The following is a 26,696-nucleotide window of genomic DNA, read 5'->3' as shown; positions in this document are numbered from 1 at the left end:
ACCACCAGTAAATTGGTCAGTCCAGAGGGACCCGAAGTGGTACAAGAAAATGAATGGTCGGTCACCACCGGTCATACATTATAGATGCCTCCGCCGGACCTCTGGAATTATGCCCATCTATCTTAAACGCAGGAAACTGCTCACTTCTCCCAAATTGACCACTTGATGACCAGACAGTACAACTGTACTTCGGGGAAACTCTTTTTTCTAATCGTTGACCTTGGCTTTGTACAGCGAGGTTTAGGTTGTTACACGCACGCATATGACCGGCGGTGATTGTATCCACAACTCCCCCGCCGTTTGCTCGGTAATTTGTCCGGAGCGTGCAGGTCGGGTGTCCGGGCGGGGGAAGGTGTAATTATCGCAGGTGGAGGCCGGGCAGCCTCCCCCTGACCTCACCTTGGCGATGTGATGTTCACCCGGCTGACGTCCCGTCCGCAGTAATCACGGCGCGCGCGTAGCCGCGAGTTAAAGATGACACGGAGCCCATCTGGCCCGATGTGTCAGCGCCCATTTCCCGTGGTAAGCTATACACGAACAAGGGCCAGCCAAGATGAGCCCTATGGGTGTCAGTACTGATCTAGCCTGAAACTTTACAAATCAGCTTCCGCTTGCGGTGTCACACGTGTGCGTTATTTCATGGCAGAGACGAACCGACGGCCGGGGTAAAAGTGCTTCTCCCTAACGTGAATCGGTAGCGGCAGCACAGCCGGCGTACTTAAAAGCTATCCACACAGAAAAACGGTCACGATCCACACCGGGCGGCCCATTCATCAGGCCTTTTCACAAAGTTTCTTTTCATAAAAGTCACTGCTCATACTGAGTCAATGTAATAGACCTATATCATTTCAGTGTTTGTGGTAATTACATTATCATTGTTGTATTTGATTATCTTTGCGTTTCTGTCCGCACATATGCGTCCTGTTGTTGTTTATTTCAGTTTGAAGACAACAACAATCATGGGTTTGTAAAATATGACACTGTAATGGGGTGCCATTAAATTATCAAAGGTCGAAATTTCGAATTTAGTTCTTGGGTAATACTAAAAGGTGTCATTCACTCTCATAGAGGCATGTAGTTACTGTTTCGTGTAATATTTCAGCGAGACGAGCATAATTTAATATTAAACTGCCAGTTTAACTAGTGAATGTGTACTATGAATAAAATACAAATTAAACAGACAAAAGGATGTCTTAATTTTTTTTACTTTATTATTTAGATCAATGGTTGTTAAGGGGACCCTTAATTCGTTTGCCTGGTAGTTATACAGACCCAGGATCTTAAAACAGCAATTCTACTAGTGTTATATTCTACGTTAAAATATCGTGCAAACAAACCGTCGGTGAAACACCTTCAATGCCGTGTCTGATTACCAAAGTTGTCAAGACAAGGAACCTTTCAACAGTCAGTACATCTTTTACGTGAGGACACTTCACTGCGAGACGTGTGTTTATTTTGTACGTGGTGTAGTCAGGTTTGAGCAACAATAGTAGTCATGTCACAGTCAGCACGGGACCACCAGATGTAAACAGCCATTGTGTGCAGAACAGTAGTGACAAGAGGTCAGAAACATTTACAGTTGAAATATCTACAAGGACTTTTCAGGCGTAAACCAAGGCCGACATTCACGTCAACAAGATTCGAACAAAGTTCACATGTACTTAAAGCTGGCGCTCCGAGAAAATGAAAGGAGACCGACTTCTAAACACTAGATAGTAGGGTGTAAACTTGTTCATCATATCACTGATAAAATAACGCCTTTTACTCCAACTATCAGTGACAACTTTCATAACACTTTTGTGTCATCAGAAAAGAATGGGGATGTCTGTGTAGGATGACTGTATCGTCTAGCCGTTTTCCCGAGGAGACCTGGTGTGTACTTGACCGCAGTTGCAGACGTGTAGAAACGCTTGCTGACCGCCTGAGTCGATGACCTTGTGCCTGACCTTGACAGGATCTACGTGCAAGTTCGAAGGACCCTGTAGGGAAGAGAATAGTTTTAGATTTAAACAACTTTATAGAATAGCAGATTTGGTGTTCTGTTCTTGATCTAATGAGCTAAACAGAAAATACCAAACATTCACATACACAGATAAGTGTTGACCACATCCTTCTGAGTTCAAACATTCTCACATAAGCATGGATTGGTCAACAGTGGGATAAAAGTGAAATACTATATATAGATTCGTAACATAGACTTTTCTGTCTATTGCCAAAGTAAGGAAAATGACCATCCAAAGTATTCGAAGGGAATATATGGCTGAACGCACCATTACAAAGTTGAAGGCACTTAAGAGTAATAATTACTAATCTGTGGAGCTATTTGGATGAAGTACGAAGGAGATTGCCAATTATTTGTCATTTAATGAATCGTGAACATAGTCCTCATAAATATACAATACTATATTCGATAATAGTTGTACTAATATAACTCCATTATATATATTGGTAGCGGCGCCATTTCGATGATTACAGTCCGGTTCATTTTGTTTTTTTACACACTGTTTTTTAAACATTTTCATTGTTTACAATTGGCACTTTTCGTTGGAGAAAGCTTTATGTCACGTCTACAAAATACACAATGCACTCAATGTGTCAAAGAAATACTATAAGTAGATATATAAGTGTCAAACTGGTTCTGTAAATGTCCGTTAACCTCAGGACACAAAACTTCCCCTGGCGTCTGTGCCCCTTGTTTTCTCGCTGCCCGGCCGGACATGAACACCCAACCCGGGACAGAAAACACCGCAACCCGATACATCTTCATCCGCGCTGCAGTGATTAATGTAGATCCACTTTAACTTTAATAGGAAAGTAACTTTATGCATTTCGCGTTAGTAACTGTGAAGTGTCTGTTAATGAGATATGGATTTTTCCCTAAGTCATTTTCCACTGACAGTAAATTTTACTGGTGATCAATAATGAGCGATGCAAGTCCCAACATAAAGTGTTTAGTCGGATGAATGTTATGAAGGAAGCATTCAGTGATATCGATTGTGAGTAATAATTATTGATTACCCGGGTCAGATTGGGGACAGGCGAGCATTAGCGATAATACGTCATAAGATGACAGTTGAAATTATGGGGAGATAGTCCATTACTCAATTTGGACTCGGGGTGCAATCCGGCGTGACACACGGAGAGATTATTATTCAATGAAGACGACATGACTTGTCCAGTACCTAACAAGAACTAGTAAAGGATCAGAGAGAAGTATCACAAGTCTGATATTGTTGTCATAATTATGATTAAAAGACCTCGTGATAGATATATTTTGAGCGATGTCTTAAATGATAATACCTCTCTAATTATGATTAAATGATGCTAGCGTTGTCTCATCATAATCACCGACAACATCAAATAACGATAACGCCACTGAGGGCCATAAATGTCCGGTACTGAAAATTAGTTTGGCGTATTTTGTTTTATTTCGTGTACCATATGTTTGAAATGTTTGTGAAGCTACTTTCACCAGAATACAAATGAATCATTCATTTATTGAGCTTGTTTTGATACATCTAGCCAGTACTATTGTTATTTACCAAAGCTATTGTTGTTTGTTGTTTACTACTGGTGAATTGTTGTCATCATTGTTGTTTTAAATTCTTCGACCAATCACACATGCTCTTCAAAATTCGGTACTTTCGCCAATATTTTATTATGAGAAAACGTGGCAGCGCCGTATTCTGATTGAGACTCGCGCAACTTTTACAATCAAAACCTCAACGTGTGACAAAAAGTCTATCGCATAGACTCTTATGTTCAGATTTTGCCGTAAAAGAATTTCGTGACAGTTTGAAAGAAAAAATAATTGGATTGACCTTTGCACTTCTACGAGATGCTGAAAATTGTTTTCATATCATATTTAGTCGGTGCCATGGGTGCCATTTGTACAGGCGTTGAGTTGCTGACATTCTGTGATGGCATTTATCCAATATTAACACGTTTATGTAATCTTTGCCACAGAATGCTTCTACAGATACATCTGGACCGTATAAATCCTGTCTTACTACTTTATAGAGCCTGTGACACTGGCTCCCACTTTAAACGGCCTTCTTAAGGACTTTCAAGGGAGAAGTCACAGACCAGTACACAAGAAAACAGGATCACTCTTTGATACAAATTGCTGTCGGTCCCTGCGCAAATCTCCTCAATCTCAGTTATTAATGAGCTAAATACCTGCCCAGAAAGTCGGCGCATTATACAGCACAGAGCTGCGTTTCTCGCATATTTCCCTGGGAGCAGGCTTCCCCGGCTAATGGGTTCAATAGCGAAGGGCACAACACTGCAAAATCCAATGTTTCCCTCCAGATACGACGCCAAACGAACGGAGAGCCCGAGGGGGAAGCACGCATTTACCAAAGATATTTCCACTTCCCTCCCCTCCTGTGCCGACGTTTTTAGAAGGTAGAGAAAGGTGACCGTCAATTAGACGGTTTTAAGGAAGCTTTTGTGCGGGGTGGAAACTCGAGTTTTAAATTGGGTGCTCTGGTTTTTCTCAGCGTTCGCTCCAGTGAGTGACGGTGGTTAGGTGGTAATTGCTTTGGGCATTCTCCCTCCACCTATCCTTCCCACGGAAAGGGTCAAACGCTTCTCGGAGGGAAAAAAACAACTTCGTCTTTAATTTGGCATCACGGCAAAGAACAGATGTAAGCCTCTCACGCAACTTGGCCTGAAAAAGTCTCCTCCTCTCTCTCCCATCAACCCTCACCTCTACTGTTTGACTTTCAACAACTTTGAGAAAAAACTGCAGAAGCGCCTTTACTTACACTCCACGAAACCAGCCACGGCTTAGCGCGCGTTTTATTGCCTTTAACCTTCCCGGCAAGCCCAGGCTATTCTTTTAAGCCACTTATACGGATATTTATTGTTTAATCCCCATGCCTGAACTCTGGCTTTTTCGGATGATGACAGCTTTCAGCAAAAGTTCTCCCTTGCCGACATCCGGGTGACGAAAGGTAAAGCGGTATTCCCAAAGTCCTCTGCCTGCATATGGCGCGCGACCTGACGCCGGGAATACGGCACCCACGTCAGCCACGTCCCGGCAAATTTAGAAATTCTAACACGAGGTTTGTCACCTTTATTAGTTTACCACGCTGAATTTAGAGTCTTAAAAGGCGAGGATCAGGTTCAAGGGTACGTAAAGGTCAGGGAATTATAATTTCCGTCCTGATTTATAAATCCCATTTACACGTCAGCGATATTAATCACGTCATAGCCATTCTCTTCATACTTTCACCAATTCTTCCATTTAGTTTCCCCTCGTGACCCCTTCGCAATGCGAAAAGTGGAATTTACTGGAAAAAGGAGATGTAATTTCGCTTTACAAACCATATTAGATCGCAAATGTCAGAGAAATAAATTTCGACATATCCTCAGTAGAACGTATCCTTGGAGATATGCAGAGCGGCATTAAAACGTTTTCCCTCATCACCGCCGTGCTATATCCGCTCAGATTGAATCTGACCTTCGCTTTTCAGAACTTAATATTCTTTACACTTTTATTTAAAGCAAATTGATAGTGCTTGATAAAGGATGACCTCCCTACATCGATGTCACACCTTCCCGGGTAATTTCATTTGACGTTCAAACTTTTAAAAGCTTGAATATGATTTCCCCAGTGTTATTTGATTTCTACACTTCCTCCCCTTGATCCCGTCACGATTGGAGATAATTCGATTTAGACAAATCTCGTCCAAATCCCCACTTTTCACAGTCACCCAACTTATTACAGGAGTTTCGGCCCAGAATTCCTGTCCATAATTCTTACATCAGATCATACACGGAAACCTGTGCCTACGTGTGATTCTAAATTGAACCGGAGCAGCCGTATTACAATGCCTCTCACATAGCCCACACCCCACTGAGGCACGGCCGCCATCTTGAATCGGACGATATTTTTCACATTTCTAAAATCTCGTCAGAAGTTCTGCTTCTTTCCCATTTTGTATAGTAGATTCCGTAGTATTCGTGCTGCAAGAAATGCTTGTAAAATTTAGCACCTAAATTCGGGGAAAATTGTCTAGATCTGTTCTAAACAATAAGCGGGAGATATTTTCGCGCCCTTTTAGGTTACCGTTACCGTTCCTGTCATGGCGGCAAGCGGTTGGAGGGAAATCACAAATCTTCTCTGGTAAGAAAGCCCGTCTATGTTGCTCATTTTTACCGTATCAGTAGACCAAATTGACTCATTAAAACGGCTTATACATGACGAAAATATCTGTTCTGAGTTTCTGTGTGTTTTGATTCGTAGATGATTGAAATATTTTCCATACATTGGGACGTCGCTTGTTGTGAATCTTCACCCTGGAAATATGTACATTAGCAGGTCTGGTTTCACCATTTTGTCAGAGAGGACTTCGCGTCATCTAAATTCTTGTTTCCTTTATGGAGTTGGATAATGCATATTATAATTCGTTGATGGAGGATTACTTCATTGTTTAATTTCAAAAGAGAATGAAAACCATCTCTCGAATGTGACGACGGGTTGTTTCGAATCAAATCAAAATATGCGCTGATCAGAAACACCACCGTATCAATGCGTCCTGGCTTGTAATGTTATAACTTAAAGAATACCAGATATATCTGGTAAAAATGTCTACCATTCTTTGACAAATATGCCTGAAAAATATACATTTGACGAGTTTTCAAATTTCGAAATGTACAAAGAGAATTCTGCTTTTATTTCTTTTACTGCGTCTGTATTCTTACATGACAATCCCTACGGAATCTCAGCTTAACATATGTAAACATAGTACGGACGTATACTATACGGATTTAGCAGAATATAATAACCGTGGCATGGAACAAAATATATGTTACAAGTACAAGTGAATTACCAGTGATATGATATACCGATAGCTGTAATATGTGATATGTCTGTACTACATGTTTTCATACTCGTAGATAATCTTTATACTAACGTTAGTATTATATAAATGCCACAAATTTCTTTCGAGTATTCCAAATATTGCAGTAAAACTATTATAATGACAATACACGAGTACAGTAACAAATATCAAATGTTGTATTTAAAACATGCCAAGTTTTGAATACGCAAATCCATTTTTTAATATTTAAAGGGTGCACAAAGTGACCCTATCTGTTTCTCTATAGTCTACATTCTCTATCAAAGTTTCACATTCATAGCTAATTCTTCACTGTCTAAAATGATGCACACTGGCAGAAATAGAGCGAAACTCTATAGACTATATTATAAGACCCCCTTTGGGGGAACTAGATAGCGCTTAACTGAGATCAACCGAAATCATTGTATATTGCTAGACTTTTCTCTGAAATTCGTACACGACGAAAACCTATCATTTCCTACAATCATCACAGGTTAATTTCTGGACAATTTCATACAATCTTATGAATATAGCCCTGAAACAAAAATCAAACAAAATGTGCTTTGAATGTTTGGTTCCCTCTGGATCCTGTGCACTTTCGGGTGTCTCGCAGTCATAATTTCCAACAACTAACAAAAAAATTATTAGTCTCCTGAAACCAACGTTTCACAAATATCTCTTCAAATGATCTCGCATTTTTACAGCATTCCACACGGTTGAACTAGATGGCTACATGTTTTGGACAAAAGATAGGAGATCTGGCATGGCAGATCGCCCGGTAGTTTTACGTTGCCCCGGCGGTTTGGTTACAAAGGAGAACAATGTAGCCGGTCGGGCAGTCACAACTGCGACATCTGGGACTTTTTTATTCAACAAAACGTGTGGCATAAGGTTATATCGTAGACCACAGATACAACGATAGATGCCGTTGAGAACTTTAAATTTAAGGTATGAAAAAGTTTATACAACTTATGAATGCAAACAGAGAAAAGAGCAGGTAATGTTGAGAAGGCGGTGTAGTGTTTTTTAATCACAGATACTATTATTCACCTGTTCATGTACAAGAAGTACATAATCAGAGTTTGCGTGTTGTACGTGTTTTATGGCACTCCAACTGCATTACAAGTGGTCCCCAAAGCTACGGGCAATTGCAAAAACATACTCGCCAACAACGGAACAAATTCGGCAACAAAAGGGGAACAGATCTAAATGCAAACAGGCATTGTTGGTACAATGTAAACAGCTATGCCCTCAGAGACACCACAAAAGCGCTCAACAGACGTACGGGGAGTAGACGGGCCGTGTTTCTGCCAACAACCTAACGTTTTATCTGACGATCTTACCGTGAAATCTCGGACAAGATTCAAACGAAAAATAAAGCCTTTTAAAATTCCTGACCTGTGCTAAGTACAGGAGCGTAACGTTACCCGAGCAATCGGCGCTGTGCCCGCGGCTGCCGGCGTCTGTTCCCGCGGTAAACAGAGAGAGAATGCAGAACGACGATGAAGAGCTTACGGGCTCAACAGAGCTGGATCCAAAACCCATCCACCGATCAAACAAAAACAAATCCACCAGACTTCCCTAATGTAAGACTGGGGTTTAGTATCGTCTGCCTCTGGTAAAGGACATGGAACATTTGACTTACCGAGACATTTTCCTAACGTTTTGTTCGCTTCACAGCTGGCTTCTTTATTGCCCCAGGAATTACCACGGAAAATCAGGTATCAGCGCTTCTATCTGAAAAATCAGAGCTCCTCACGCGCTCAAAGACGGTAATCACACCGTGCTTATGTTTCTATGCCCGTTTTTGGAAAAGACAATGTAATGACTATTATTTCTTGACCGGGGATTTGTATGCAATCACGCTGTAGGTAGACGCGCTTTTCTCTTTTGGTCCTTCCAAATCCACGCACGCGCCCGCTGGATCGTGACAGAAGGAAAATACGGTTTCGTCTCAGCATGGAAGCACTGCTAAAAGTAGTAATTACTCTAAAAAAATCACACGTTATTTTCATGTCGCAGATGGGACCCAGGAACCCGCTCCCTTGCCCGTACATGTGTACCGGAAAGGTAGAGGTGTCATTTCCGTGAGTGACACCCCTTAACTTCATAAATTGGCCAGGATACCTGATATTAAAGATATGAAAACTCTTAACCGGGAAATACCAAAAGATTGAGGTATAATTCTCTTTGTCATGCGGGTGGAAGGGTTTATTCAGGAATCTCGCCGGGAGACGTGGGTACTGTGACAGAACCACGCTGCGGGACACTGCGGTAGTCGGGACGGCCCGGAACACTTTCAAAATCAATCTCTTAAAAAATAACAGAAAAGTCCGTTTTTCTCATACCGATTCCCCTCAACTTAGATTAAGGTAATTGTTGATTATAGATGTTTGTTATTTGAAGTAAAGCCTTTAATATCGTTATGATCAGAGTCTTTTTATGATCTATTTAATTCGATTTGGAGGATCCCTCTAGCAGAGCAGCTGGCGCGCTGCTTGACTTGACATGGAGACCTTCTGCCCTGCAACTGTTGCCTATCCGTGAAGGACAACCAGTGGGAGATTCATAGAGCAGGGTTTCCCTTCTGTGTTTGTGTTTTAAGAGTTCGAATCCCACGTGATCATGCGTTCTTTTGTTACTTTATCTACAACAACAACCGCGCGCCACCGCTCATTGTGAGGAATATCTGGGCTGCACAACAGCGGTGTCTGTTGGGACCGGCTCGCAATTATACCGGGCTTTAGCGCGGAGCTGGTCGGGCAGGGATGATCCACGGGCCGCCGAGACATCCCGAGTTTCTATCCCCATAACTCATCCGCAACCGATGGGCTAAAGCGCGGATTGGACGCCATTAGCGCGGTGTTAAACAATTTGCCTCAATTCTCCGGTAGAGAGTTTCCCCGAATTGCGGCTATATATTTCACGACACTCCGGCGCCCATTTCGCGGCATAAATAACTTGATCGGTTTCTCAAACCAGAATAGATCTCGTAATAGGAAATAAACTACGGTGTGAAGAGCGGTGTAAAAAAAGCGCAGATGCCGATTATACCATGCAAATTGACTCGCCAAGTGGCCGAAAATGGGGTTGAGACCCGAACATGTTACGGCTGAATTGCCCATATCATTTGAACAATACTGCGGCAACCGCCACATGAATATTTGATTGGGGGGAGCACTAAATGTCAATGGCCATTTTCCAGGGGAAATCAAACGTCCCCGGTCGGAGCGATGTTGATTTTTGGCTGGCCTCGGGGGAGCGCCGGGCCCTGTCCCTGGTGCTGACGACCGCTCGACCGGTTAGTCTCCCGGGACACGGGGCGCGTGGCTTTGTTGTGTTTCACACATTCGTGTTTCCACAACGTTCGCCCTTTTAGAGTCAAGTAGAACACGATAAAGCGAGAGATTCATGTACCCATCCATACATACATGACATATGGTGTAGCGGTGTCATGGTCGGATCAAACTCGCTCGAAATTTATGATGGATTCCCTTGGAAGGCCAACAGGAGCAGGACTTTGGCAACTTTTAAGAGAGGAAATGAAGAAATAAAGGCAACTGCTAGCATATACAAAAATATGGGCCACCAATGAAGAAAGTCGGACAAAACATGTACACCCCTCACCCCCTCTTATTTTGCAAGTTAGGGATTATGGCCAGTACAACATGGGGTAAACTGTATCTGTCGTGGTTCCCGTGTACACAGAGATTTACAGTCACAAGCTCATTAGAAAGTTACACCAGAAGTTTTAATCACACTGAAAGCTACACGTTTTACACCGCAGCACACATGGTGTACAAACACGGAACCTGACGGTGTGGTGCCTACAGGGCCTTTGTTTGCCCGGCCCCGGCCCGTGCCCGACACGTGGCCCTCCGGACGCTCCAACAATAGCCCGGCGGTAGTCCCACGGTATCTGGGGCAGGATCCCCTTCACACGACGGACTACCTCAACCGTCTGTTCCCCTTTTTCTCAGGGAACATGCTTCGAAATTTTCTTTATTTTTGTCTTTGGTTTCTCCTTGGAATGCGTCCAGAGATCCCTGCTGCATCCAGGAGGTAAGACATTAGTCGTACATTTCAGCGAGCACTCCACAAAGTACCGGTGTCTATTTCACAAATACATCACCTCCGAGAGAGGAGGATTTCCCGCCAAGATATAGATAGAGCAAAAATGGAACATTATCGCGGGCTTATCCGGGAAACCCTCTCGCCGCTAAAACACGGTCGTTACACAAAGCCCGTCACTTATCACCCTCGATCAAAGCGAAAGCCAAGAACATTTCGTTAAGTCCAATTAATAATGAGATATATGAACGAACACTTGTCACTTTGGAGTCGACATTATCCAGATCTCGCCCCCCTCCCCACGTCGCCGCCACTGAGTCCGCAATTGATTGGACCTTTAAGTTTCTTTCAAGTGACGTGTTCGCTTAATTATCACCAGAGCAAGCAATTTCCAGTGAGTGAAATACTGCGACGTTTCGTACCTAATGAAATACGCTTCAATTTGGCGTAGACCGCGGCGTTCTTCCGCAAAACGCGGCTCCCCAAGTAACGGTCGGATAATTGGTTCGGGCAATTTCGGCCGAGGGTTTTGGGGGGATTGTTGGGTAAATGGATTATCGCGTCGATCGGACTGTCTTCCCGTAACCCTTGTCACCCCCATTACAACTTACCAATCACTCACAAGCGGTCGTTTCCACGGCCATTAAATACGTGAGAGAGATAACCTACCCGTGTCAGTTTCACTAAAGCCTCGTCTGTTTCCGCGCGTAAATTTCGTGACGTCACTCCGGAGTGAAGAGAACATCGTTTTCGGCTTGTAACTGATCTCTTCTCACCGGGGGACACAAGGCCGCTCCACAACCGCGCCGAGCTCAACATAGCAGATTCCGTTAGGGGAATTACTTTTATTACAACATAATGCAAAGCATATACCATATGTAGCAGAAAGCATAAAGTAAAGCTATTAAAACGACATCAAATCCTTGTCATTTCGGAATCATCTGCTACGCATTGAGTGCCCATATCTATTTGATTGCATTATAATTCCCCGGCCTTGGAATAAGCGATCCTCCGTTTCCCATTTGTCGATTTTGTCATAGTTCTCGATTCGGCGGCAACATTCGATTATCCCTGTCACTAGGCAGGAAGAAAAGGATCATATGAAGCTCTGTGGGCAGAAAAAGCAGGCGGCCGATTGGGCCGATTTGTTCCGTTCAAATGATCTGGTCGGGACCCTGGGAATCACTGGAGATGGAGAGATGGAATAAGGCAAAGACATGGTCAGCTAGAGATAGACAGATGGAAAAAGATCGAATAGGACATATACAAGAAAAAACTTGGTAGCCATTTGATTTGGAGCTATATACAAGATTGTCCGAAAAACACGAGGTACGAACGATCCAGAGAGTCAAAGTCTGAAAACAAACAGAAGTGTCTGGAGGCGATATAAATATATGGTTTGCGGTAAACCATGGACATATATTTATTGCCAAGGACACGAGATTATCATAAACAAGCTCAAAGTGTGCAGATTGCAGCGACAGAGATATATCTCGGGAAAAGATAAGAATATTTGATCGCAGTATTTACCAGTCAAAAAGCCAAGGGCAATAGTAGCGTGCATCGTATTCGTATAACTAAAATTCCAACAGCAAATGTTTAAAAAATCATTTGAAATTACATATAATAATATGCTTGATAAAAACCAAAGGATTACGTCTGACAGGGAGTTGGCTGTGTCTGACAAGTCGTTACTGATGTTCAGCGGAAGCACGGAGAAATAAAGACTATGATGAATCTAGTTAGCAGACAATTTCAGGTATGTAACTGCTCGAAATTAATGATCAAAGATATTGCACAGACATTTCCAGAATGAATGTAGGCAATACACATATTAGAAATCTTTAATAAAATGTCATTTTGTGACTGAAATTACACGTGTGCACTTGACAACTTTAATTTCCCATAAACTCGCTGCTATTTAAAGGTCGTTCAGTTTCCGTAGTTTGGACGATTATTCAAAACAGATTAAGGAATTTTGATGTCTGAAATTCATAAACCCGCTTCCACTGTTTGCCCAAAGACAAATTGACTTGCATGAAAATGCCTCCGTAAAAGGTCGCTCTCCGAAAATTCAATATTATCCTATTACTTTCGCCTTATATCTCTCGTGAGCATCCTATACGGACGTACCCAGGTTTGTACCCAATCCACAATTTACCACAATTCTGGCAGGCGCGAAACTAAAGATCCTAATGATTATATGGCCGGTGACAATGTAGTCTTGTAAAGCTGCCGCATTACGCTGACATCCAAATAACCTCAAAGAGCGTGATTGGCATTTTCATCAAGCTATTTTCCCGATATTAATTTGAAATTGATGAACTCGTAGGTGTGCCTATAAATTAAAGCCCGCGTTTCGGCGGAGACGCGCGTAAAGGGATGCCCTTCGTCGCGCTATTCCCTTAATAACGCTCAATTGAAGTTTAATTATTGCGATAGTTCACTCAATTATTTCATGGTTTGTGCTGTAGAACGTGTAGCTCCCCCCTCCGCGGCGTTCAGTGCGCCTGACAGACAGGTAGCGGGAGACGCAGGTGTGATAGGCTGTGGATATATTGGTTTGTTGCCGCAGCAGGTCCCAGCGCAGGATCCCCTCCTCCTCGGCGCGTTCATAGCTCCTGGTGCTCTGACTATTTGTGTAATGAAGTTGGTCTTCTCCAGTTCCCCTCCCCCTCCCCGCGGCAAACAAAGGCTCCCTCAAATTAGATTTTCCTTCGGATAAAAGACATGCCCCGGGCTAAACGCGATGGAAATTGTGTTTTCTAATGAATTACTTCTCCACTTTGGCCAGTTTGCGTTCAAAAGTGTGTTTCTTTCATTAAAGCGTTTTGACCCAAGGGTAAGGGGGAACGCCTTTATAAGTTTCAACTTTTAATGACTTTATTGATATTGTGCAAAAGTGCGAAATCGACACAGACACGAAATTGCATGGTGACTTACCCAACCAGAAGCTAATCCTTATTTATATTATAATAGACTTCACCTTTCCGAAAGAACTTACGCGTAAAATCTATCGGAACGAATTTGACGCGCTCAGATCAACATTTGTGGTTTTGAATTAGGGAGAGCGTGTCCCCGCGCGAGTGCTTTGTTCCAAGAAAATGGAAAGAGACAACCCGCTTGCTCCCATTGTATTTTCCCAATCGTAACTCAACCCTGCTCCGGCTCCGACCCGGCCGGCCGTCCCACCTCACGCCGCGTGGTTTGGCCCGTGGCGGCGGCCCGCCGGCTCAACCCGTGCTGCACACGCGCGCCGTGCTCAGAAATCAAAAAGAGCCAGGCAGAGCCCCCTACAAATGGATCGGAGACCTTTTTCATATCAGTTAAAGAGCAACTAATTAAGAATCTCAAGCGCACTTCTGTGACCGGCTGCAATAAAGCTGGAACCATTTTTTAATAAATCGTCTACACCCTCAGGCCGCGGTGCGCCCGCGGAGCTCGGGCCGAGATGAAATAACAGAGCCAGCGAGGCGTGACACCATCGCTTTTACTCCTTGTGTTTTCAACAGGCTTTGATGTCGGCAAGCCCGTCAAAACTAATAACTCTCAAGCCGCGACACCTCCCTCCAGCTCGGCAAACCTGAACCGAAGATGCTGCGGCCCGCCCTCTATTGTCTGTGAAACATTTATACCCCTTTAAAGGTCTCGACATTTCGCCCGACCTATTGCCTGTCAGAATTGAGACGTTTGCAGGTTTGGACAGCAATAGCTGCGAATTTCCGCTCTCTTTATCAAATATAATCCTTATTTCACATATTATTGTTCGCAAAGTCAAGAGTTGACAATGTTATTAGTCTGAGTGACTTTTCTATTTCTCTTATCTCTGTTCTTAAACAACTTTCTTTCATATCTGTAGTAAAATCGTGTGTCTTAAAGTGAACAAATGTATGCATGTTGGAGAAGATCTGATAGATATGATATTGATGTTATAGGTTTTTGGATATGCAGTTCCTCTCTGATGCTGAATAAAATCTGTTCTATTATTTATCTAAAACTACACAAAGAAGTTAATAAACAGAACCATTAGAAATAAATGGAGTTAATCAAATATCAAAATAAAGAAAAATAAGCAATATTAAACTTTTTTTAATTCTGAAGTACGTACATGTTACCAACATGTTTGAAAGAGAGTTCCTATAGCTTACAATTGCAAACGCTCATAGGTACAAAATAATTGTATAAAATAACTAATATAAGCTTCTTTGAAAATCGTTACATTTCTACCTATATAATTCCTCCATGAAAATTCAACTAGGGTATAATTACATGAACTTCTGTGTTGATATTCTAGAATTGAAAAAATAATAGTACTCTTCGGTGGAACAAAAATACAAAAATTATACTGGTCAGCCATGTCCATATGAAGACATACATGTACATGTTAACCCTTAAGTGTAAAGTCAAGTTTTGGTTGACATTCTAGTCCATAAGGTAGTATACTTCACATCTATAACGTACACAATAAGAAACCTATGATTAATCGGTACCCCCCCCCTCCATATGCGGATATACGCAATATTCCCAGAAGAAATGGCTGAAGACATGTAAACCTTTCTAAAGTGCATCCGGTAGGGAGTAGCCGGCGCCCTTATCACCAGCACACCGTCCCAACACGCCCCGGCTTTTAGTCCACGCCGAGACAGTTTAAGGTTCTCAACAATTATCATATCAAACTGAAGAGCCACTCGCAGGGCAACCGATTGTCCACACTCTCCAGTTCAACAACGGCAACGGGAGAAATCAACACGGAAACCAAGGAGGTCCCGTGTGCCTGGGAAGGTGCTTTTGAAAAGAACATTGTTGTTAGTAGGTATTATATCGGTTTCACGTCGGGACACCATTGTCGTCAGGTGGGGAAGTTTGCAGAAAGCGAACAAAAGCCGCGCAAGTTTGAGATTGGGCCCTGCTGATTACTACTGTGTATGATAACACTGCGCCATGGATTACTTTTCAACATTACATCCATCACGCTAACGTCTTCCACAAATACCCTCTAATATAGACATCCGTGTTCATTACAATGTCTGGGGGATCCCTGTCGTCCTAATAGGCATTTCATAGACAAGTCCTTGACAAAAAGTAAATATTGAAATCCATCATGTACCGACCTCATTCAAACAAATGGATGCCCATATATTACACCCCGTTGAGGCCGATCGCTTTAATGAACTTAAATAGCTCATGAACATAATGGTGTATTATACGATCATTTATGCTGGCCCTAAAGGCGGCCAATTATCCGTTAATATCATCTCCTCAACTCAGCTGTCCGGCCTTCGCGCGCAATTATAAGCTATCTAGACCAAGTTGGCGCCAACGCTTACTTCTGGGACCAAACAGAGGCCGGGCGCGCTGCCGGCAGATATTCGGGAGAGGGGAGGGGGCGGCCATTTAATTTTACCAGGAGGGTATTTCCCCTGGATTGAGCCTCGCGTTGATGACGAGTGCGCAAACGTGATCTGATGGGCGACCTTTGTGACAAAACATCGCAATCATCACACGGCATTGTTGGACGGACGCTCGCTTGTAGGACATTGTGTAGCGAGATCGATGAAAACTTAAATTGGAGAGACTACATTGTCCCCCATCCATTCGTATCCTTTTCAGCTGTCCTGGAGAATCTATGTTTTGTCTTTTGTTGGGTCGCTGCTGGGGATTGGCGCAACTGAAAAGCCCGCAGATCTTCCACGAGGGAGCCGGCGGTGTCTGGGCCGTGAGCCGGCCGGGCTTTCAACCCCGCCGACCCCGGAGGCTCGGCCCAACCTTAATGCGCTCTAAATGCCGATCGCTCTTAATATTTGTGCAAATTGTCGCTTACTCCACCTGGATATCGACCATTAAGGTGTTGGAAAATAAAGAGGTGGGCTCTGGAGGCATATTGGTCATTTAAGTCGGACAGGGTGGAGAATAAAGAGGCGCGGTGGACGCGAACTCCGGCTTAGAGAGGTCACCCACTCGGTCCTTTTTAAAAGCCCATTCAGCGGGAAAAGAGCTCAATTTAGTGTTCACACACTTGGTACAATACCTGGCTATTAGAGATTCGTAACGCCGCCGCTGTACGCGCCGTGTGGTTATTCTTTATTTGCAGAGCTAAGAAAGACAGAAGGAAGGCTCGCAATGTAACATGTTGATGTAGTTAGCGTTATTAGGAGCTCGATATCGATTCAACTGCGGAGAAAAAAAACGGCACGCTGACATCACACATGCTCGTCACGTCCCTCTCGAGATGTCGAAAGAAGATATGGCAAAAAGAGCCCAATTAATTTCGGGGGAAGATATTAATATTTCATTCTAGGCCTGTCTTGTTTAACAAGCGCAGGTCCCACAGAAGGATACACGGCGTGTTTTCTAATAAAGCTGCCCGGACTTAAACAGTATAGAATTGCTCCCTCCCGTCTTGATACACGGCGAAAATGACCATCTCCGCGTCCCGCGCTGCACTTTGCTTTCATTAATTCGTATTTCATAACGGCAATTTCATTTAAAACGCTGTAATCAATAGCACTTTAGCGACCCCTTGGTAGCACTTGGAGCAGACTTGTTCATCTCGGATGAGCACAGCCCTCCCCCCTTGGTAATCATAGGTTATTGGAAAGGATTTGAGAGAACAGCCACCACTTTAGCGTTGACTTACTAATCAATCTGCTGGGAGGAGCACGTGACCAGAAGACATAGCAGGGTCGTCCGGTACTCTGCCTTATCAGGAACACACCGTCATCTCTGACCTGCGATATTTGACTCCAAACAGCGCACACATGCGTCAAGTGGTCCTAAATACTCCGAGTAGGAACAACGGGCTATAAAAAGCAGCAAAAGGCTAAAACATTGTACACTTTCACGTCCGTTTGGTAGTTCAGATCAACACCCTAACGCCTGGTAAAACTTGAAATCTTCCGGTAAATATTCCCCCGTAGCGCGAAATCAACTTCACCAATCCCTCGGCTTTGTACGTTCCTTTTCCTTAAATGTCAAGATCGCCGAGTTAATAGGTAGGTATCAAGACATTTCTTGTTTTGACAGAAACACATTAGTTTGATCGACAAGTCTAGCTTTAATAGACAAGGCGCTTTATTCGCCAACGTATCTCAAGGCTGAAGTGGTATTAAAATCTAAAGATACTAAGTACAGTCTCATTAATCTTGTTTGCTATTACCTCCAGTAATGACATATACCTGAGGGTAGAATGTACTGTGCGATGACGTAAGAGACGTGGGATTCAAACGGCTACGGTGGGAAGGAGTGAGCGATGTTCTAAAATACAAGTAGACGGTTATATTATCATCATATTGAATATTGAGTAAGATTCTTAAAAGCTATTGGCAATATTCCAGAACTGTATAGCCGTCTTTTTTCACCGGATTCTGCTAGCGCTGTTAGAACTTTACAAGAATTGCAACAAAGGACAAAATAATAAAGGACTCAAAAACGCCACTTGAATTTGGATGGCACAATTCTCAAATGCGTTCACAGTCAGACAGTGTTAATCTTTTGGGATGATTTTTGTTCTTCTGTAATATCTTTGTATTATTCCTTAAACAGTGTTCCTAATCACATCGTTTCGTCAGAACACGTCTGCTACAATATGTCTCACTAAACATGCATATCAATTTTTATTCGTGAAAAACTCAGTTTCAACCTTAATTTTCTAATGTTTCTATCTGAACACATTTGACCGTGCAATATAACTTTTTTCTGTTCTATTGTAAAATGCTTAATGACTTACATATGTTTGTCCGCTTGCTGTAATTACATCTCTTGATGACTCTGGTAATTTTGAACATTGTAAATTACAGCCGTGCCACCCACGTCTATAGTGTTCATTAGTGGTGTTTTATCAATATTCCGTGTGACGGAGGAGATAAAACCCACCTGTGTATAAGAAAAATGCTAATTTCGTCATTGTTGTCCTGTGTAGATTTTACCAATACATCATCCCGCTAAGACAAGTCCCTCCCCCTCCCTCCCATCGCCACCAATTATGCAAATTAATAACCAGATATCATCGAAAAGTCTTCAGTCATCCATGTTTAAACGTCACATTACTCGTAATTGGACCAAAACACCGTCTGTTGGAAAATCCCTCTTCTGTTGAGTCGTCCCAAAACGTCTGCCACTCAGACAAATTTCAGGCGCCCTTAGAAGTCATTTTCTGCTCGAAGTTTTCGATTTGTGTGCCCTGACGTGAAGAGTTAAGTGAAAGACATCCCGTCTGTCAAAACAGGCTTCCGTGGGTAGAAAAAAACTCAGCCACTGGCCACAGGGAGACACCACACAATTACTAACACGAGACCACGGCTTATCGAATTTTCGGCAAGAACCAAACTCGGAAAATAGGTTAGAGTTTGTTTTATTTTTGCTTCCTTAGTCGTGATTGAGTTTTGCAAATCTGTCTTTTGTTGTTCACGTAGAGTGACGCCATGTAATAGATGGCAGGTGTCACTTACCTTACAAGTAAGTCATTAGAGCGGAGAAAAACAATGGGACACATCAGTAACGTAATCTCGGGTTATCTCGCCCCAAGTCTCGTCGCCAGACGCGTATCTCGCCGAGAAGACAACGAGTACAGATACAGTTGTACATGTAAGGCGCTTGTAGATGGTAATGGGGGTTAATGGCCGCAGGCGGTAAAATGCCAGTCTTTGGGGAGAGAAAAAAGGGAAAGATACGACAGGGCTTTTGAGACGCGTGTTGGTGTTTCGGGACATCGCCGCGCTGCTCAGCGCCTATCTTACTTATGACAGTTGCAGGCAGGTGCGACAGAGTACATCTGAGATTTGGGAAGCGCCTTGACCCGTCTGCTGGCAGGCTGCGCACGGATCTGGCGCGTATTTCTCCAAGCGCGATACGAAAAAAGAAAAGTTCAAACGCGTAGTCCAGAACAATAAATCATTCCAAACTAGTCTGTACTCGCGCGTACCCCGGCTTGTAAGCAGGCTCTTGTGGGACAAGACATACAATATCCCCTGCGAACACTAATGCTCGGACATTAAATGTGAGGCGCGAATGCTCCCCGAGATTATGATGTCTACACATAACAAGACTCGCGAGAGCGTCCAAATCGTTCTTCTTTCCGAACTGGGATACATTTTCAGCCGGGCGGATAAAAGAAGCGAGGCCGCTTCCAGCTCAACTCTGCGCTGTTCTTTGTGTGTGGTCAAAGTAACGGTTATTAAATGTATCAGATGTTTAGGCTGAGATAGAGGGGGGTTTGTATAACACGGCCCGTCTCCTGTTTCGGTCGAGTCGGCTTCTGCCGCCACCTAGAATTTAGACTGGCCCCAGCACAGCCCGGGGCTATAGAACAACCCGTGTGCACGCTCTCATACACAGATAAGGAAACTTCATTCCGCTGTATTAATCAACGAGCATTATTATTAGTATTGTGGCTTCTGAATTTATTATCTCTCTGTTTACCTCCGTCTTTTAATTTGATGCTCGCCGTGATTTCTTTCTCTGTCATAATAATGATATCTCCACGGTGCAGGGGTGAAAAAGGGGACACGTTTTTGGTTTTTGTTCCGACACTGAACTCGCGGAATAAATGTGTTCTAATATTGCAAACCCCATGCCCTATTGGTGTATTGAAAACCGCTACATCAAAAGAGTTGCTGCTAGCGCGAAACGCACTCGTAGAAAAAAAGCTACACTCGTGCCAGCCAATAGAATGAAAGAAAGAAAAACAAATAATCATAATCGACTCGATAATGCCCGTATTACGGCCAATTGAAAGCGTAAACAGGCTTGTATCAAGTATGTCCTGCCGCCGGTGTTAATTGCCCCGTGAGATCGGGAGAGAGGCTCCCGGGGGCGGGGTTCCGGGATATGTCACTCTGCATACAGTATTTAAGTGCTTGCCCGTTGTCCGTCACCCCGTGGTTCCCAACCAATGGATGTCGAGCGTGCCGTGCCCAAATGACTCTTTTTGACTGGATTATGATTAATATAGTCGGCTATCTGGCTACAGAGATAATTCTGCGACCACCGACTGGCCCAGAGTAGAGAGTTGAGCACCACCACTCACGGCGCAGGTCCAGGAAAGCGTGGAGTTTTGTTGTTGTATTTTATTTTTTCGGTACTGAGAGTACGGTGGTAGAAGGTTGGCCGTGCAGCGCGCGCGTGTGTGTACATGGTGGGCATCATGGAATCGGAGACTGGGAGCACCACGAGTCCCGGCCCGGGCCAGGAGAACATTAGCTTCAGTATCAACCAAATTTTGAACAGTCAAAGCTCGTCGTCGTCGCAGCCCCTGTCACATCCGTCCATATGTATGTCCCAGCCCAGTTTCTACTCCCCCCACCTCTCCTGGCCCACGACGCCGTCCTGTGGCAGCGTGGCGAACGGCGTGATCAGAGTACCGGCGCACCGGCCCGCGCCACCTCCCCTCAACGCGCACTTCCCGTGGATGGACCAACGGGCCAGGCTCGCCAAGGAAGGTCTAGCAGGTCAGTCCACGAGTCTTAAAGTGTCAGCAGGCTTGAGGAACCACTCTGGTCCTCAACCTACAACATTTACCACTTCCGCCTCGCTCTATCCGACCCATAAACCCAGGCAAGCCGGGGTGTTGACTGTGTTTGAAAACGGCTGACAGCGTCACTTCACTGAACTGTTGTCGTAAAAATCAGGCCGACAGCGACGGGGAGCCTGGCTTTAAACCCGACCAGGTTGTGTACTTGATGCCTCTCCGGTCTGTGGGGCATTATTTTCTCAACATGTAGACACTAAGCCTTAACACTGTAACTTAAGAGTTAAATAAGAGACCTCTAAGGCAACAGTAGGGACAGAGTAATCATAGTATAGCGGCGGCCGAGATCTCGACGCTTCCGGGTCTGAAGTCTCGTGGCCCTCGGCTCAGCACGCACATTTAGCGAAGCCATGCAGCATGGCAATAGAGTGGTTGACATCCGTTCCCGAATATACGGAACACTATAGAAACTGTAAGGCTGTATGATGTGACTGTCTTGTTTGTGAGTAATTTTGATTGTTTCAATTTCCTTTCCCCTTTCTGTACGTGCAGTGCCACCATTTACCGTTACACGGCGGATCGGGCACCCCTACCAAAACAGGACGCCGCCCAAGAGAAAGAAACCCAGAACCTCCTTCACAAGGCTTCAGATCTGCGAACTGGAGAAAAGATTCCACAAACAGAAATATTTGGCGTCGGCAGAGAGGGCTCAACTCGCCACTCAACTCAAAATGACGGACGCCCAAGTCAAGACATGGTTTCAGAACAGAAGAACAAAGTGGAGGTAGATATAAATACTACTTTGTACTACTCCCTGCATTCACACCACTCATACCCATTCTATTCTACCACGTCAGGAGGTAACCATGTACTTAAAGTAGTAGATTTATGGCATTTAGATTTGTTACCCCATTTTCCTCTCATTCCCCCTACCAGAATGACCGGTAGCCTTATCTAGTTTTCTGGCGTCGATCGGACAGTACCGACAGCAGACACCAACCTGTATCTGTACTGTCGATCTAGTGCCCAGAAGCGCTTACAAATAGTCTCGCTAAAGACTGAACATCTTCTGCTAATGGCAAGTGGTGTGGGCTCTAAAGTACCCCTCTAGTCTTATTTGTCAAGATTTAAGCTTTAAAAGAAGGTAGCGGCGATGATAGGAAAGATAAAAGACGTTAGACTAAGAGGTTTAAGTTCGTGAGGTTCTTACAAGTTATTTGATCTTCGCGGAAACGTAGATATTTTTACTTCAAACGTTTTGACTTAAGACTAGCCCCCTGATGTTGACTGTTGGTAGTTAGGGCTCATTAAGTGAAGCTATATCCCAGCGATTTTGTCAGATGAGCGTGTTAAGTCCACACGTTAGAGGTTTGACAACGCTGGTGGTTTCTCTGTACCTTTAACCGCACACACACACACGGCCACGGGGCGAGGAGTGGAATTCGTAGCCGAGGGCATGGCGGCGCCCAGGATGGGGTCGTGGAAGGGACAATAGACCGTACGACCGAAAACAATGCCCGCCGCCCTTCATGGCCAAAAGGGACGGCGTACGGCAGATTTTCGCACTATCTCTACCCTTCCCTTAGTAACCAAACCTTACCGACACTCTACCTGTCAAAATCTGGGGATAAACATCCCGCTATTTGCCTATATCCTACCGAGCTATTTCTGACTAACGTTAAACCCTCGCAGGCTGCAAATCTTGGCAAGAAAAGCCGAGAAGGCTCAGCAAGTTTCCTGCGAGCGTACTTTATAACGTAGCTGCTCCTAAGGCGTGTAAACAGCACCGTAAGGCAGTGCTTACAATATTCACCGTCTGATATATAAGTATGAGAGCGGTTGTGTCGTGCTAGAGTCAGGCAAATTCAAGTTCAGAACTCGCCACCTGCCCCCCACCCCCAGCGTGATGGACACTTGCGTGCGAGGGACCCGCGTCTGTTTTCTTGCTTTCAGACGGCTGCATCTTTCTCGTACCGACGTGACGATAGACAGAAACTCGGGCCAGACAACTTTCCCAACCTCTCCTCTCCTGTACTTGCTGTCAGTCCTTATTCTTTTAAATTGCAACCAAAGTAAGGGGAAACAAACACAGAAAAGGTACATTCACAGGAAGAAATGGTCTTCCTACAAGAACTGCACATTCAGATGTAGATTTACTGCAAAAAACATTCTTGGACTTTGACACGAGTTACATTTGGGGGTCTCACATATTTTTTGGCGAACAAGTGATTGAGGTGGTTCTCTGGAATGATAGATAACCATCTTCACTCGGAGGTGCTTGAGTAGGTGCTGTAGGAAGTGCATAGTAAATCTTAAGTACATATCATCAAGAGAGAGAGAATATAGACCAAGCTTTGTCAGGGCATACTTTACAACTTTTTCCACTCTAGCTAAAATTCTTCTCAAAGCGCTATGTCAGAAAATATCCCGTATGTGACTAATGTACTCTGCCTTTGTTTTTGTGATGTATTGTGCTGGGAGTTTTTTGTTCTTGACTGGTGCATGTAGAGTACGCTGCAGATGGTAGAGTCAGGTGGTCGACTCGGCAGGGGACACGGGAGATACACGGGGTCTCAACAATCGGCACCCCGGGTTCCCCCCTCCCACCCCGCTGACTCTTTGTCATTCACATTTCATTTCTAAGTGTGTGTGTTTTTGTGTGTGTGTGCGGCAGATACAGCCTATTGAACCCGTACAAACTTGTTGGTTTTACCCGAAGTATTATATCCCCCACATGTGTACTGTAGCCTAATTCAAAAACACAACAAACTTTTGTAGCTCACGTTTGTATTTTCACAATAATTATTCTGCCCTATACATACACTTGCTTTGTACAACTGTCTTGCTAGCATCTAGAATATTCTATAACCTGATAAATCACTGAGGGGAAATGATACTCTTTATTACAGTGTAGAATTTACAACAGTGTGTGAGGGAGGTTAGGATAAGGTTCATCCTGTGGTGTCGTGCTTGTTTTGGCTGTGGGACCTGTACACACACAAATCTTCTGTAGTTGACAACAAACAGCGCTGACAGCGTCAGAAACTAAAAGCCTGGGGAGATACAGATCAGTGTCGTGTGAGAGAGAAGACATGTCGTCGGCCGGGCCCTCCTTACTTAAAGTGTAGATAAGGGCTATATACTTGGAGAGATTAGAACTGCCGCGTCGTAAAACGGAGATGTGTAGAGTTGTAGGGGCACTGATTGCCGCAGACATGTGGGTTCTGTACCATGTGTGCATATATGATGCATGTATTTGTGTATGTATTGTAAAATTTACAATGCCATCAGTCACGTTTACCTTTAGTCTGTTTTTCTTCCTATACATTTCACTACATGAGACATATCACACGCACTGACACATACGAGTACACACATACACACACTCACACATACACAAAGACAAGCTTCTTTGCATTTCTGTCTTTTCTTTCATTGGTTGGCTTATTTATATCGGTCAAAGACCTTCTGGCATTCCATTTATGTTTCATATTTTCAAACCAAAAAGCAGTCCAAATTTCAGACCCCATGATGTGATGAAATTGAAATTTCACATGACAAAAACAAAAGCATGACTCCACTGGTTAAAGTGTCGACCCCCTCTGCCCCCTCAGAAAGACGACAGAAGAAAGGAAATGGTACAGCGACCCTCCAACCACCACCTATCCCTTCTCCGCCATGCTTCACTCACCTGTATATCAATACTTAGAGGATGTGCCGTTTCGCACCGTGTTAAGCAAGTGTGTGCCTCCCCACTACAGGCGGCAGACAGCCGAGGAGAGAGAGGCGGAGAGACAGCAGGCCAACAGAATGCTGCTGCAGCTACAAGCGGAAGCAGCCAAGAACATGCCTCAGACTTACGATCCTATCTGTGCTTACAACGCGTCTTTGCACGCCCTACAATCGCTTCAACCGTGGGCAGAGAACAAGCCCGACCCCAACCGGCCGGCCTACCTGAACGCACCCTCCCTCACCACGCCAACGATCTGCTAGCAAAAACTTGTCGGGACAGTAAGGGACTCGGTGCCGACGGGACGTGGCGCAGGGACCCGGTGGCCCCCGTGAGTACAACATCATCTTGTGCTGTACCAACTTGTTCTTTCAAACCAAGAACGGTATGTGACAATTGCAGGGAAACTGTGCAAAATAAAAACGAGCCAAGCGATGGTTATTTGACAGGATCGCAAGAGTGAGACTCGACCAGAAACCTCTGTCGGACATACTTACACATGGAGGTTGTAAAAGAAAACAAAGATGTTACTTACAAAACCTGTACAGAAAGTTTGTATGGTTTTCTTAGACTCTGTTCATTATTTGCTTTATGCTTCATACCAAGTCGTTGGAACTATTTGTACGCTTTAAGAGTTATATAGGTTCCATAGTGAGCAATAATATTTAAATCAGAATCGATGTAATTTTTACATGATAGTGCATCCTTATCATTGTACATACGCATGTGATATCAGTTATATTGCCCTAGCTTATCAGAATATCAGAACGACGCCACATGCTGATATGTGTAATTTCTCCTGTACACCAAAGAAAGGGCCTCAAATGTACTGAATGAGATAATTTCTTTCATTTTTGCATAATCGTCGTATGCTTTTATTTTGTCTTCTCGACGTTCTCAAACTGAGACAACCACTCACGAGGAATATTTCCTTGCTTATTTTATTATTAAAGAAAAGTGTATCATTATGAAGAAAGCGTGTGCGTGTCGCCAATCTGTTCCCCCTGTCAGAGAAACCATATTTCTTCCTCAGAACTTAATAAAGTTGGAAGGAAAAAGAAAAGCCTTGCGTTTTGGAGATTTCATTAGCCCAAAAATCATTGCACTATTAGGGTTATCAGTCGAATTAATAGAGTTAATTTGTAGGACGGAAAAAGAAATGCCACTAAATGGGTCGCAAATCTAATTAACTTCAAGGCAAAATTAGGTCTACTGGTAATAAAGCCGTGAGATGAGATACCCTCCGTACGTCTTCCCCATGAAATAGACACACGTCAATTTCAAAAATAACCCAATCAACTCGGGCCATGATGAGAAATGTGTTTTTGTTATCCGGTCCCTCTTTTGTACGGTCGCGGCAGGGCTGTATTTGTGGAACCGTTAGTTTGAAATATGAGAAGTTTTTCATGTAAATGTCTGAGTCACCGCGGCAGTGCACCTGTTACTCCCCAGTCACGCCACAAAAGAACAAAATCAGAACGTCCTGACTTTATCCGTCATAAAATACCTGCCTTTATTGAGAGGAATTCGATTTGGATAAAACCCACGAATGACGGTAATTCAAACACACTCCTTCACCCCA

The 26,696-nt window shown here is 43.9% G+C and overlaps 1 protein-coding gene and 1 long non-coding RNA gene across 3 annotated transcripts; one reads left to right on the top strand and one right to left on the bottom strand.

Moving 5' to 3' along the window:
- Window positions 1-1,433: 1,433 nt before the first annotated feature.
- On the bottom strand, window positions 1,434-8,900 carry LOC109462954. The gene is made up of 2 exons (XR_002139794.1): window positions 8,494-8,900; window positions 1,434-1,979 (listed from the first exon to the last, which is right to left on the bottom strand). It is a non-coding gene; the product is annotated as an uncharacterized LOC109462954 (long non-coding RNA).
- An 11,908-nt stretch (window positions 8,901-20,808) lies between these two features.
- LOC109462947 (T-cell leukemia homeobox protein 3-like) lies at window positions 20,809-26,143 on the top strand. Of its 2 annotated transcripts, none has more exons than XM_019759578.1 (3): window positions 20,809-21,364; window positions 21,937-22,168; window positions 25,146-26,143. In XM_019759578.1, exons 1-3 carry the CDS (start codon window positions 21,049-21,051, stop codon window positions 25,375-25,377), a joined length of 780 nt encoding a protein of 259 aa, XP_019615137.1. In that variant the 5' UTR covers window positions 20,809-21,048; the 3' UTR covers window positions 25,378-26,143. The 2 variants fall into 2 exon arrangements, with proteins under 2 accessions (XP_019615137.1, XP_019615136.1); XM_019759577.1 differs by having other exon boundaries at window positions 24,999-26,143.
- The last annotated feature ends 553 nt before the right edge of the window (window positions 26,144-26,696 follow it).

This window comes from Branchiostoma belcheri, unplaced genomic scaffold (genome assembly GCF_001625305.1).
Source record: "Branchiostoma belcheri isolate BF01 breed outbred unplaced genomic scaffold, Haploidv18h27 scaffold120, whole genome shotgun sequence".
In the NCBI taxonomy this organism is placed as follows: Eukaryota; Metazoa; Chordata; class Leptocardii; order Amphioxiformes; family Branchiostomatidae; genus Branchiostoma; species Branchiostoma belcheri.
The sequence above is the reverse complement of the archived record's forward strand: the minus strand, read 5'-3'. Positions and strand labels throughout refer to the sequence as shown.

What these genes read in the sequence shown, in the direction of transcription:
- LOC109462947 (XM_019759577.1), top strand. Translation starts at nt 21,049, where the DNA reads ATGGTGGGCATCATGGAATCGGAGACTGGGAGCACCACGAGTCCCGGC. An exon ending in CGCCAAGGAAGGTCTAGCAG is followed by an intron (nt 21,365 to 21,936) that starts GTCAGTCCACGA and finishes CTGTACGTGCAG; the next exon opens with TGCCACCATTTACCGTTACA. An exon ending in AACAGAAGAACAAAGTGGAG is followed by an intron (nt 22,169 to 24,998) that starts GTAGATATAAAT and finishes CTGCCCCCTCAG; the next exon opens with AAAGACGACAGAAGAAAGGA.